Source organism: Sapajus apella, unplaced genomic scaffold, assembly GCF_009761245.1.
Source record: "Sapajus apella isolate SASKATOON/1434 unplaced genomic scaffold, GSC_monkey_1.0 scaffold92, whole genome shotgun sequence".
In the NCBI taxonomy this organism is placed as follows: Eukaryota; Metazoa; Chordata; class Mammalia; order Primates; family Cebidae; genus Sapajus; species Sapajus apella.
In genome coordinates this window covers 1,223,876-1,236,685 of record NW_022437032.1, presented here as the reverse complement: position 1 = coordinate 1,236,685, position 12,810 = coordinate 1,223,876, and the positions used below count along the sequence as shown (strand labels likewise).

Below are 12,810 nucleotides of genomic sequence, written 5' to 3'. Positions count from 1 at the left end.
AAAAAAAAAAAAAAATCGAAAACTGAAAAGAATTAAATGGCTAATACAATTGAAAAGTCTGGGCTGGGGCCAGCCTCGGGATTCAGTGGGATCCAAGGCCCCTGTGGAGCTTGTCAAAACCTCTCTCTCCTTTTCTTGGCTGTCTTCTTCTGAATGATGTCTACTCACTGTCACCTTGTCCCTTTGTTGTTCCAAGATAGGCACCAGTCCCATCTTCAGTCCTCAACAACTCCACAAGAAAGTTCATCCATTCAACAGGTGGTACTCATGCATCTACTATGTGCAAGGCGATATTCTAGACTCTGGGGATAGAGCAATGAACAAAACAGTCACACATCTTTAGCTTACTTCTGCTGATTCTCTCTTCCACAAAAAGTCTCATAATGTCTCAACGAATTATTTCGGACTGGTCTGGCATGGGTTGAGACATTGATCACTGAGTGAATCCCAACAACGGGTCACCAGCCCAACCCTAAAGTCAGCGGTGGAATCAGCCCCTCCAGGACGGGAGGGACTGAGCTGAGTTGCAGGGAAGTTCCCCAAAGGAGCATCACCAATGCAGTGTTGCCAGCGGGGTAAGGAATGGATGCTGTGAAGTAAGGAAAAGCAGTCGCTGGCAGCCGTGCCCACCGCCATCAGTAAAGGCTCATTGATTTGCAGCCTGGCCAGCTTTGCACTTCGTGCACTCCATGCTCTCCTGTTCCCTCAGTTGGGCCTCTTTCAGCCCCCGTGTTCCTAACGCACAACTTTTTTCCCTTTGGCTGCAGCTCCAGATGAAGATGAGTGAGCGGGCTGCTTCGCTGAGCACCATGGTGCCCCTGCCTCGCAGCGCCTACTGGCAGCACATCACACGGCAGCACAGCACGGGTCAGCTCTACCGCCTGCAAGGTAAGCGCGGGGCTGCCTGTGTCTGGGGTGGGGGCCAGGCCTGGCAGTTCTGGGGAGAGGGCTCAGCTGAACTCCCAGCTGCTCAGTGCCCTTCCTCCAAAGGTTGGACCCCCATCACGTCCTCACAACACGTGGCACTTAATCTTTCTAGAGCCATACTTCTCAGATATTTGCATCTCTCACAGTGTCCTGGGGGAAGTCATTTAAAATGCAGATTCTTGGGTTTCAGCCCCAGAGACTCTAGATTTTAAGGCATAGGATGTGGCTGAGCGATCTGCACTTTTAACAGACCTTACAGGGGGTCCTGGTGGGGGCCAGGGACCAGGCTTGAAGAAGTGACTTAGTGGACTGATGAACAGCAGCATCAGCTTTTATTGAATTCTCAAATGTTTATGCCCTTCCCCAGACCTACTGAGTCTGGAGCTCCGAGGGTAGGGCCAGGCCACCTGTATTTGAACAAGCCCTCCAGGTGATTCTCCTGAGATCTCAGGTTTAGGAGCCATTGTTTGTGTAGACCCCATCCTGGACTGAGGCCAGAAGTCATGGCTTCCGATTTGCTGGATGACTTTAAGCAAATCCTAATAAGCCCTTCTTCCAGGGAAGTGGTTTCTGAAGCGTGATACACAGCAGCCCATAGCGGGGACAACATGAACAATAAAAAATCCTATTTCAGCTAGCCGGGCGCGGTGGCTCACACCTGTAATCCCAGCACTTGGGGAGGCCAAGGCAGTGGATCACCTGAGCTCAGGAGTTCTAGACCAGCCTGGCCCACATGGCGAAACCCCGTCTCTACTAAAAAAATACAATATTTAGCCAGGCGTAGTGGCACGCACCTGTAATCCCAGCTACTCGAGAGGCTGAGTCAGGAGAATCACTTGAACCCAGGAAGCAGAAGTTACAGTGAGCTGGAATCGTGCCACTGTATTCCAACCTGGACAACAAGGGCGAAACTCCATTTCAAAAAAAAAGAAGAAGAAAAAATTGTATTTACACCTTCTCCTATCCTTTCAAACATTTTTTTAACATTTCATAGTACAAAGAATACCTTATGCACATACAATTTATAAACAAGTAAACAAACCTATGTGGGGGACACTTGCAAAAAAACCCTTTTAATGATGAGGTACAAGATCACCAAACTTAAAATAGCGTGCGCTAGACTACCTGTAGTTTACATGCAGAAATTTGCTGAATAAGTGAATGCGAGAATGAATGAATGACCACAGAAGACTGCCGCCTCAGTCTTCCACGCCCGCTCTGAACCCTGGGCACAACAGCGTTTTTCTCAGTCTGCTGTTGGTCCTTTCTTCCCTAGGCAGCTTGTGCTGTATGCTGCACCCGTCCCTCATCTAGCTGACTCCTGCTCACCTCCAGCGCCCCTCAGACTCCAAGGAAGCCCTCTGGACTTTATTGTAACTCGTGTGGACATCTCTGATTACGTGCACTCATAAGATGCAGATGATGACCAGTTTTCATTTCATATTTAATTACGTGGCCCCTTGACTCATGGTCAGCTCTCCCAGGAAGCGGTAACATCCAGGAGGGCAGGAGAGCTGCGCCTCTTCTATCTTTGCCATTTTCTTCCCCGGTGCCTTCCATGCTTTCCATTAGTGTCTGGCGAAAGAAGGCATAATGTTAAGAAGGCACTGGGGGTATTTACATTTTAGTTTAGAACGGAGCACAACGGAGACTCTGTGCTCTGTTCACTAGCAGAGAGCATGGCACGTAGCAGATGCTGCAAAAATAGATTCTGAGTGCCTGTATGAGCAGCCGAGCAAATGACTGAATTAGTAATTCACAAATAAGCTTACCTTCCAGGATACCTCTGCAGAGAGAGTGGGTTACATCAGGTTGTCACAAATGCCATTGATTCCCATTGAAACTTCAAAGATGTTTGCAATATTTGAGTTATATCATGACAGTTTTTGTCGTATACATACCAGATTGTTACTCAATTTTACTCGCTTCTATCTTAATATACCTTTTTAAAAAGCATATTTTACTACCTTAATACTGTTATATCGCTGGTTATACTTTTTGTTGGTGAGACAGGGTCTGGCTCTTTGCCTAGGCTGGAGTGCAGTGGTGCGATCATGGCTCACTGCAGCCTCAACCTCCGGCACCCGTGGTCCTCCTGCCTCAGCCTACTGAATAGCTGGGACTGCGGAGCTGTGCCGCCATGCCCAGCTAATTTATTATTTTTTTATTTTTAGTAGAGAGGGAGTCTTGCTATGTTTCCCAGGCTGTTCTCAAACTTCTGGGCACAAGCAATCCTCCTACCTTGGCTTCCCAAAGTGCTGGAATTCTAGGTATCAGCCACTGCACCCAGCTAGTTATGCTTTTTAATCGACCAGAAAATAAATAGTAAGTATTGAAGATGTGAAAGATGTTCACAGGGTACCTAAAATTATCTTGCTTATTATGAGTGGCTATTTATATGACAAGTAAATTTTTTAAAAAAAGTTTTATTCTCCTACCTATACCACCTACCTTCCCTGTTTCCTCTTTTTCATCCCCCTTAGAAAAAGAAAATAAGATTAGGAAAAGTTAATGACTTGGTGGCCTGGTGTGTTCCGTATAATGAATTTACAGAGCCTTTAATTTCTTTTTGTTTTACTGGTGATTATGGGTTGTAATTCCTCTGGCCAATTCACCTACATTAATAAATTTCAGGCTGACTTTTTTTTTTTTTCTGGCAAATTTGAAGGTTAATGTTGGAATATGATACAGACCCTTAAGGAGGAATTTACCAAATTGGTTTGAGAATAAAGGCCATTTTCTCCCCAAATTTAATCTTTGAGAGCCACCTGCTGGTTGATTTGGGAATTATCATTTTCTTTTTTTTTCTTTTTTTTTTTTTTTTGGCTGAGCACAGGGGACTTTATTGATGGTACAGGACAAGTTGGGGCTCCCTAGGCCCCTCCCTCTTCAAGGTGTCTGCATGGAAACTGTGAGGAGAGGGAATTCATCATTTTCTTACTGTTTTTGGTGGGGAAAGGGAGGTGCTGGTTTTGACAGGTGCCACACAAGATATACTTAATCTACCTTCACTGCTTTTCCCACTTCATTTTAAAATTTTCATAGAAATTCTCCTCTATGATTATAGAGTTACAAAATCAATATTGGAAATAGGTTTATAATGAAAACTGGCCAGGCGTGGTGGGTCACGCCTGTAATCCCAGCACTTTGGGAGGCCGAGGTGGGTGGATCACCTGAGATCAGGAGTTCCAGGCCAGCCTGGCCAACATGGTGAAACCCCATCTCGGCTAAAAATACAAAAATTAGCAGGGCGTGGTGGTGCATGCCTGTAATTCCAGCAACTCGGAAGGCTGAAGGGGGAGAATGTCTTGCACCCAGGAGGCAGAGGTTGCAGTGAGCCGAGATCATGCCACTGCACTCCCGCCTGGGTGACAAGAGTGAAACTCTGTCTCAAAAAATAAAAAATAAAAAAAAGAAAGAAAACCATGGAAGAAACTTACAGAAGCATTGAACAAGTTTATGTTGAACACTATGCACTGGATTCTTTTAGGAATTCATTGGATAAAATGACAGCAGTTACAACCGTAGCTGTATTCCCAAATTGTGTTCTGTGGAAAGTGACTCTGGTAGATGGCACCTTCCGCCTAAGAAAAGTACTGTGGTCAAAAGAGTTAGGGGGAATGCTACATTTTAAATTCTCATGGAGAGTCAGAATACGAATCAATATTTTGAGGGCTCTGAGATTCCTGCGATAGAAAGCCTCTTGAAACCCGTTTAAACCGAAGCTCTGCACATCTGTTTGGACAGAAAACCTCTTCTCCCTCTTGTTATATGAAGAAATGTTCACATACCACCATTGCAGTGCTGAAAGCTCAGATTTCATCCTTCCAAGGGAGACAAGCCATATCCAATGGAGTCTTTCTAAAAGCGACTCTTTCTGAGGACCTACTGTGGGCCAACTTTCCACCAGAACCTAACATACATGATCTCATTTAGATCCCAAAACAGCTACCTGACAGAGTAATTTATTCTCATTTGCTGTTAGAAAACTGAATTTGAAGGGTTAGTCATGCATCCAAGATTACCTATCTAGCAGGTAGCAAAGATTTTAAGGTTTTTATTCCTCATTCATTCATCCATCCATCCATTTTTTGTTTACTCAGTAAGCGTTTATTGAGCATCTCGTGTAGGCCAAGTGCTGTGCTAGTTGGCAGACATACCTAGGGCTCCTCCCCAGGCACGTTCCTCCACACTCGGAGTTTATAATCTAATGAAGAGTCACAGTCCATAATCAAGCAGACATAGTTAATTTCAGATTTGGCATATGGAACAGTGGAAACAAAAGTTTTTATGCTAAAGGAAGTGAGGCAGAGCTGTTGGCATTGAGAAGATGCTGACAAGGGACTTCTTGAGATGGGGTAGTCAGTGGAAGACCCTGGATCACCCCAAGACCTTAAGTCCAGAAGAGGCATCCATACCGAGAGCCAGGGGAAGACATTCACCACAGAGAGGTCAGCAAATGCAAAGGCATTCAAAGATCAGGAAGAAGCCTGTGTCGCTGGTGCCTAAGGGGTATCAAGAGACAGCTGGGGTGGTGATTACAGGTTATCAAGGCTTGCTTATTCTAAGTGTAAGGGGAAGCCTTAGAGGGTCCTCAGCATGGTGGTGTCAGATGTAATTGATATTTTCATTCACGGGATTGCAAGAGGACAGGAGAGGAAGTGGGAGACTAGCCCCGAGGCCACTGCACTTGAGCACAGGAGTGTCTGTCTTCAGTGCAGTGTTCCTCTCTAACTTCCTTCTCAAAGTAATCATCCCAGCTGTCTTTACCCTGATGCCAAAGTGCTCCCTTGCTCCAGTATTTTCAGAACTCTTCTGCTGGAATTGTCTTGGAAGATGGTATCACTTGTTTCAAAACAGAATCAAGAAAAACTGGGCCCCTATGTCATTGATCAGACTTCAGATAAACTGAGGAAATCAAAGAGTGGCACTCCACAGTTGTGTCACGGAACCAGGCATCTTCCGTGTAGCGTTATGTGGTTCTCCTGACAACCACTGGAGTTGGTGAGAGTAGGATTCTCCTCTCCGTTTCAATGGCTGAAGAAACAGAGACCTTGGGAGGTGAAGGTCTTCTCAAGGCCACGTGGCTGGTGGATGTAGCCTCTGGCATTAGCACCGCAGTGCTCTGACATTTAATCCGGGCTGTTGCCTTCATCATCTGATCTTACCTGTGGGAGGAAATCGTGCCTCCATGGGTGATTCAAATGCAGGTTGCCTGAGGCTGAAATGCCTCCAGAGGATCCATTCCAACCCGTGCAATTGACATATTTATTTTAAAGATGTTAGATTCTTGGAGCAAGGGGCTACTTGGGAGAAGTTCACATTGTTTTTTTCAACATTAATTCTAACACAGCCACAAAGCTCATATGTGCAGAAGTTAAGAGGGAAATAACAGGTTCAGATCCAACAAATGTAAAAGGCCTAAAACGCCCATGTCTACAGGCTCCAAGCAGGCTATGCAAATGAGTAAACGGGGCAGGTATAGGCAGGCAGGGTCCCTGGTGGATGTCAGGGACACCAGGCAGTCTGCTCTCTGTAGTTGGTCATGCTTAGCAGAATGTGGGGCTAGTTTTGCCTTCCAGGTTTCCAGGAGTACAGGGAAATTGACATCTTTATGGACAGTCAGCAGCTATTTAAATATTAATAAGCAATTTCAAATGTCTTATGAGCCTGTGTAGGCCAGAGAACAGGTCTGGGCCCAGATGTGGTCTGCAGGTCATTACCAAGTTGTGACCTTTGTGTGAACTGAAACCATGTGGGAAGGGTCGGGAAGCCTTTCGTTCACTTTACTGGCCTTGTACTAAACACAGCATTCAAACCATGCAGGAAAGACTCAGCCCTCAGGATAGACGCTGTAAGAGTTTTCGTTTTGACTTGACCTCAAGTGAATGCTGTCAGTCATTTTTCTGTGCAGTTGACTAAAAATGTGGATTCTGCACTAACAATATTTGCATGCTCTCTGCTCCCTGGAGATTTTGATAAACTGTAATAAAGATATTCCTGGATTTTTACTTACAGTACTCAAACTCACTAATGCAATTTTTCTGCATAATAGTGTGTGCCTGTGTCTGTGTGTTGTAAAGAGAATAGAATAGGTGTTCAAACTGGTTGGGAGTTTGGGAGAAATGATTTCTAATTATTTGGGATATTTTAATATTCAAGACTTAGCTAATAGTTATCGCTGGTGTTGTGTGCCAGCAACTATATGACAGGTTTTATCATTTTCCTTTGGTTCAGATTTGAGTCTTGCAAATATCTGAATCTAAGACGTTCTTTTTCTCTTGTTTCTGTTTTGGTGTTGTGACCATAGTAACCTATTTGAGACTGTACAGCTCATGATGCCATGTCTGTTTCCTTTATTCTTGAACAGTACCGTGAGAGGGGGAAACAAGTGTTTTCTCCCCATTCCCTAGGAGTGGAAAATGAGTCAGAGTGATGTTCGTCCTTGTCTAAGTTCATGCTTCTGGGAGGAAGATCAAATGGGACTTGAACTGAGGTCAGGGCTGTTTGTGATAAAATGATAGCGTGTAATTTCAGGGCTGAAGGGCCACATGCCACCGTAAACATTTTTGCGTGGTTCCGTGTTTAAAAACAACTTTTCCAGGTGTGGTGGCTCACACTTGTCATTTCAGCACTTTGGGAGGTCAAGGCAGATCACTTGAGCCCAGGAGTTTGAGACCAGCCTGGGCAACATGACGAAACCCCATCTGTACGAAAAATACAAAAATGAGTCATGTGTGGTGGCACACACCTGTCCCAGTTACTTGGGAGGCTGAGGTGGGAGGATCACCTGAGCCCAAGAGGTCGAGGCTGCGGTGAGCGAGATCACGCCACTGCACTCCAGCCTGGGCGGAAAAAAAACAAACAAACCATAAAAATAGCATTGTTTTGAATGTGTGTGGGTGGGGAAGACATGCTCCACTGGCTTCAGTCCTGTTTTTTGTGCCTTCATCCACACATTTACCCACCAAGGCTCTTGAAGTCTGTTATGAAGGCTTTGTTTGCCAAGTCCTGACTTTTTAGTCTAGCCAGGTAAATTTCGTTGCTTGTGGTGACCCTTGGCCAGCAGATGGCAGTAGAACCTTTAGTTTGTATTAAATCAGGGCGTGTATCTACAGGGATTGGCAAACTATGGCTTGTGAGCCAAATCCAGCCTGCTGTCTGTTTTCATTAATAAAGCATTGTTAGGACGTCCTCGCCCATTCATTACGTATTAACTATGGCTGATTTTGTGCTACAGGCAGCAGAGTTGAGTAGCAGCAGTGAGCCCATGTGGTCTGCAAAATCTAAAATGTTTAGTGTCTGGCTCTTTCTAGAAAATGCTTGACAATTCCTATATTATTAATATGTCACAAAGGGGGCTGATACGGGTGTTTTGTGTTGCCTTTTTGACTTTTTAAACTCTGTTTGGCCTGAAATCTAAACCTGAATAATAAGGGCTGAATGAAGTTTAGGAAGTTCTCCTTAACATTTACAAGATTACCAAAGTATAAGCCTAAGACTGTCATTACTGTGCAGGTTTCCAAAGAGTATTCAAGGTAAAAGTTTCCATAGTCCTGTTTCTATCTCATCTCTCCTAAATACCCTAGATATACGGGCTGATACAGATGAAAAATCAAGGAAAAAAATAGTTGCTAATGGACTGACCATAGCTCAGCCCAAAGGCCACATGCAAATGATATGCAAATCATGCAATCTCTGTGACTCATTTACATATCATCGTGAGTGGCCTTTGGAAAAAATTCTGCCTTAAGTGCATTTGCTTATTTCTGTTAGAGAGAAAGTTGTTACCGGGTAATTTTATTGTGGACTTTCCTGAAATGTAACTGTTGCTTTTAAATTTTTTTTGGAAAAGATGTTGCCAGCCCTCTGAAGCTTCATCGAACAGAGACTTTTCCAGCCTACAGATCTGAGCACTGACAGTAACTGCCAAGAATTGTTAACACAGTTGTGATGTGCCAGTTGCAGATCCACCCAGGAGGTCACAGAATGATAGCAAGGGAAGTGACAAAGAAGAAAAGAAGCTTAAAGTTCGGGCTAATTGTGTGCTCATTGGGAAACTCTGCAATACAACAGTTTTCTTTGTTTTCTTTTTCTTTTTTTAAATTCTTAGTGTAATTGAAACATGCTCTGTAGATATTGACTTTGTGTTCCCTCTTTTACAGCTGGACAGCAAGAAGTCAATGTCACGAAATGATTTTCTATTGTAGATACCCTGTCCCTTGCACTTCTCTGAATCTGTCCTTTTGTGGATTCTTGTGATTTTCCTTCCAAGTGTTTCAGTTGTATAAGAGTCAGTATTGACAATAAAGTGGCTTTTAATTATCTGTTATTTGTTTACACCCTATTCCTCAGTTATTAATACTGTGGTTCTGATTAACTACTGGATATTATATTTGATTATACCACCAATTAGTTAAATCAGTGCTTTGACTCACTCTTACCTGTTCTGTTCAAGACTATTCTTTCAAAGAACCCGATAGGATTGTTTACAGGGTTACAATTTCTCTCTCATATGTTTTCTTCACCCTCTTACCCCCTTTTTTAAAAGTCTTTATTTTGTTTGAAGTATCTTCATAAAACATTTGAAAATAAAAGATCATTCTTCACCCATATGGTCTTTGGATTCTGGCAACATGTTTTTCTCTATCCTAGGTATTTCTGAAGGGTGTGTGGACATTTTGCATGTGAGCTGCTAGTGTGTTGTGTATTGTGTTTAATATGAATTCAATCATTCATGCATTTGCTCACTCATGCAGGTGGGCTGCGTTGAGCATCTATGGGTTTCAGGCACTGTACTGGAGTCCAGGGATGTGGAGATAAAAAGACACAGTCCTTATTGCCAAAGACCTTAATCCCAGAATAGTACCACAAGAAAATAAAGTTCCAAATACCATACAGTGACACCTGCTAAATGGGCCCCCAGTGGCCGTGAACTTGTAAAGAGAAGGTTAGTGCTAGATGTGAATTGAATTTTGTGAACACCTAAAGTTAGAGTTTCTCTAAAGCTTCAGAGCAAGCAGGGATTGCGCCTGCCTGGTTCACTACTCTTTGCCGGATAAAATACAGGATACCCAGTTAAATTTGAATTTCAGATAACAAAAGCATAGTTTTATAGATCTGAGTTAGCTAGGATTTCCAAGGACACTGCTGGTCAGGATGTATCTTTTAAGGGGTTGAGAAATATTGGGGAAAGGATTGAATTCAAGTAACAATTAATTAGTAGATTAGGTGTGTAAATATTGTTTAGTGCTAATGGCTTCCCCAAAATGCATTTGTGTTCTCTCTGGGTTCTCTGAAGCGGCTCTTCACACAATTTTAGCTGATCCTTCTTCTCTCAGGGGCCTTCATTTTTGTTTTTTAAAAATTTGGTTTGCCATGCACATTTGATAATTACCTCACTGTTCATTTCCCCAAGTTTATTTGGTTCTTGTTTTATTTTCTTTCTCTTCTAATGCTGTCTCAGAAGAGATTCTCCATGATTCCCAGGGCCTTGGCAGGCAATGCGGGGATTAAGTTGAAGAAGTAGATAAAGGAAATGGAATTAAAGAAATAATTATAATTTTAATGAAGTTCAAATTACTGAAGCAAGCCTCAAGCTGATGAGTGTGCACAGAAATGTTGCTGAATGTAGGAAACTATAAGTGAGAACCTCTTCTAGGATTTTTAGGAAACACTGACAGAAAGAGCATTTGATTAGGCTTCACTATCAGCTTTATTGCTGGGCACAATTCTAAGTGCTCTTGTGGTATTATCTTAGTTGCGTCAATAGCTCCTTGAGGTAAGTGTACTTATCTTCATATTACACATGGGGAAATTGAGGCTCAAGGTATCTAAATTATGTCATTAATATGTCCAAGATCTTTTACCTACTAAATGATTAATGTCTGAACCCAGGCGACCTGATTCCTGGGTCAGCTCTGTAACTCCCTAAGGCAAGCTTCCTTAGGGGAAAGCAAACTTCTTCTGTAAAGAGTTGGGATGCAAATATTTTAGGCTTTCTGCGTCATATGGTCTCTGTTGCCTTCTAGTGCAAAAACAACCATAGACTGTGTGTGTGTGTGTGTGTGCGTGTGCGTGTGTGTGTGTGTGTTTTAATTTTTTTTTTGAGATGGGTCTCACTCTGTCACTCAGGCTGGAGTGCAATGGCACGATCTCAGCTCACTGCAACCTCCACTTCCCAGGTTCAAGCAATTTTCCTGCCTCAGCTTCCTGAGTACCTTGGATTACAGGCACCCACCACCATGCCCAGCTAGTTTTGTGTGTGTGTGTTTTCGGTAGAGACAGAGTTTTACCATGTTGGCCGAGCTGGTCTTGAACTCATGACCTCAAGTGATCTGCCTGTCTTGGCCTCCCAAAGTGCTGGGATTACAGGCATGAGCCACCATGCCCAGCCTGCTTTTAGCATACATAAGCATACATAATATACATAAACACATAGCCATGACTGTTTCAGTTAACTCTATTCACAAATACCAGTGGTAGATTTGACTCTTATTTCTAGATCCCCTGCTATAAAATAAAAATCTCAAATACGATCTTACATTATTTTCACAGTTTCAGGTAGAAAACATAAGAAATTTAAATACTTTCATATTAAGCCTTAAGTAAGAGGAATGATGATTTGGAGTGATTTTGCTATTTTTCTAAATCTCTACCTCAAGTAGCGAACATAGTGTGAGAACGCTTTTCAAAGCTCTGGTGGATTTTTACCTAATGCAAACTAAATTCTAAAGCATTCGTGGCAACTTGCAAATAAACTGGGATCTGGAGGCTAAACTATGATATTTCTGTTTTAATTATGTGTTGGAGAAAGCAACATTTTTCTTTTGGTGGGAGGTAAGGATGGGGGTAGGGAAGTAAATCTCATATTTCTCTTTGCATCTTTAACTCTGTTAAAAATATATTTTACCCAGTTTAAGGCAGAATATTGCAGCAGTGATTAAAATGCTCTCAAATAAGACTACCTGAGTTTCTGAAATTTATACCTTCATTTTCCAGGTACTTATTTAACAGCTCTATGGGTATGCCAGGATGTGTACAGGAGAAATGTGTTTGCCTTCACCGTGTCTGATCCAGAGACTCAATTTGTAAGCCAGTTGCTCAGGAAACAGAAAAACTAACAAAAACATACATTTGTATGAGGAGACATTTTACTATTTCTTCTTGGAACAATCTGGACTTTTGAGAGGGAGAATACTGTATAAACTAGAAATACTATATAAACTATATTAACAAAATCTTTCATTTGGTGCTAGAAAAAATATATTGATGTTCAGATTTCATTAAGACAGCCAACTTGAAATTTCCCTTTCATATTCAGCTTTTAAATTCTGTAGGTTAAATACTGGACGAAGGTAAGGCTGCCCATCTTCTCATGAAAATCAACAGTTGGCTGATTTCATTGCAAACTCACTGGATCAATCTGTTGTGATTTGATTCAGCCAAGGCAGGGCCAAGTGATCATCTTTTGCCTGGATCTGCACTAAATAAAGTACCATCACCCACACTCCCCTCTCTAAGCTAACAGTTCTTATATGCTGACAGAGATACTTATTCACATGATCTAGGGTGGAGTCCGTAAATTTACATTTTCCATTGGTGTCTCTAGGTAATTCCAGTGCCTGTGGTAAATGGCATAACATCTCATTTTAAGAAAGCTTGAGAAGACAAATGCAGAGAGGACCCATCAGGTAAGACTTGGCATCTGGAGGCAATCAGCATTGTGCTTTTATCCAAGTCACCTGTGAAAAGTCAGGTGGTGGAGCCAAGCCAGTGACTCCATTCGAGTGGGCTGCCCGAGATGTTTCCCTCGTCAGGAGATGCAGAATTCTGGCACACAGGTACAAACGCGATTCCGTGCGTGGGTTAACACACGGGAAG

The 12,810-nt window shown here is 42.8% G+C and overlaps 1 protein-coding gene across 1 annotated transcript in view; it reads left to right on the top strand.

Annotated features, from left to right (window-relative positions):
* DOK5 (docking protein 5) overlaps positions 1-9,542 on the top strand; it is a 178,601-nt gene extending 169,059 nt beyond the window's left edge. The window contains exons 7-8 of the mRNA XM_032255943.1: positions 768-888; positions 8,783-9,542. Coding sequence (XP_032111834.1) covers positions 768-888; positions 8,783-8,847 — 186 coding nt within the window. The 3' untranslated portion in view covers positions 8,848-9,542. The remainder of the gene's footprint in view (positions 1-767; positions 889-8,782) is intronic.
* Positions 9,543-12,810: the final 3,268 nt, after the last annotated feature.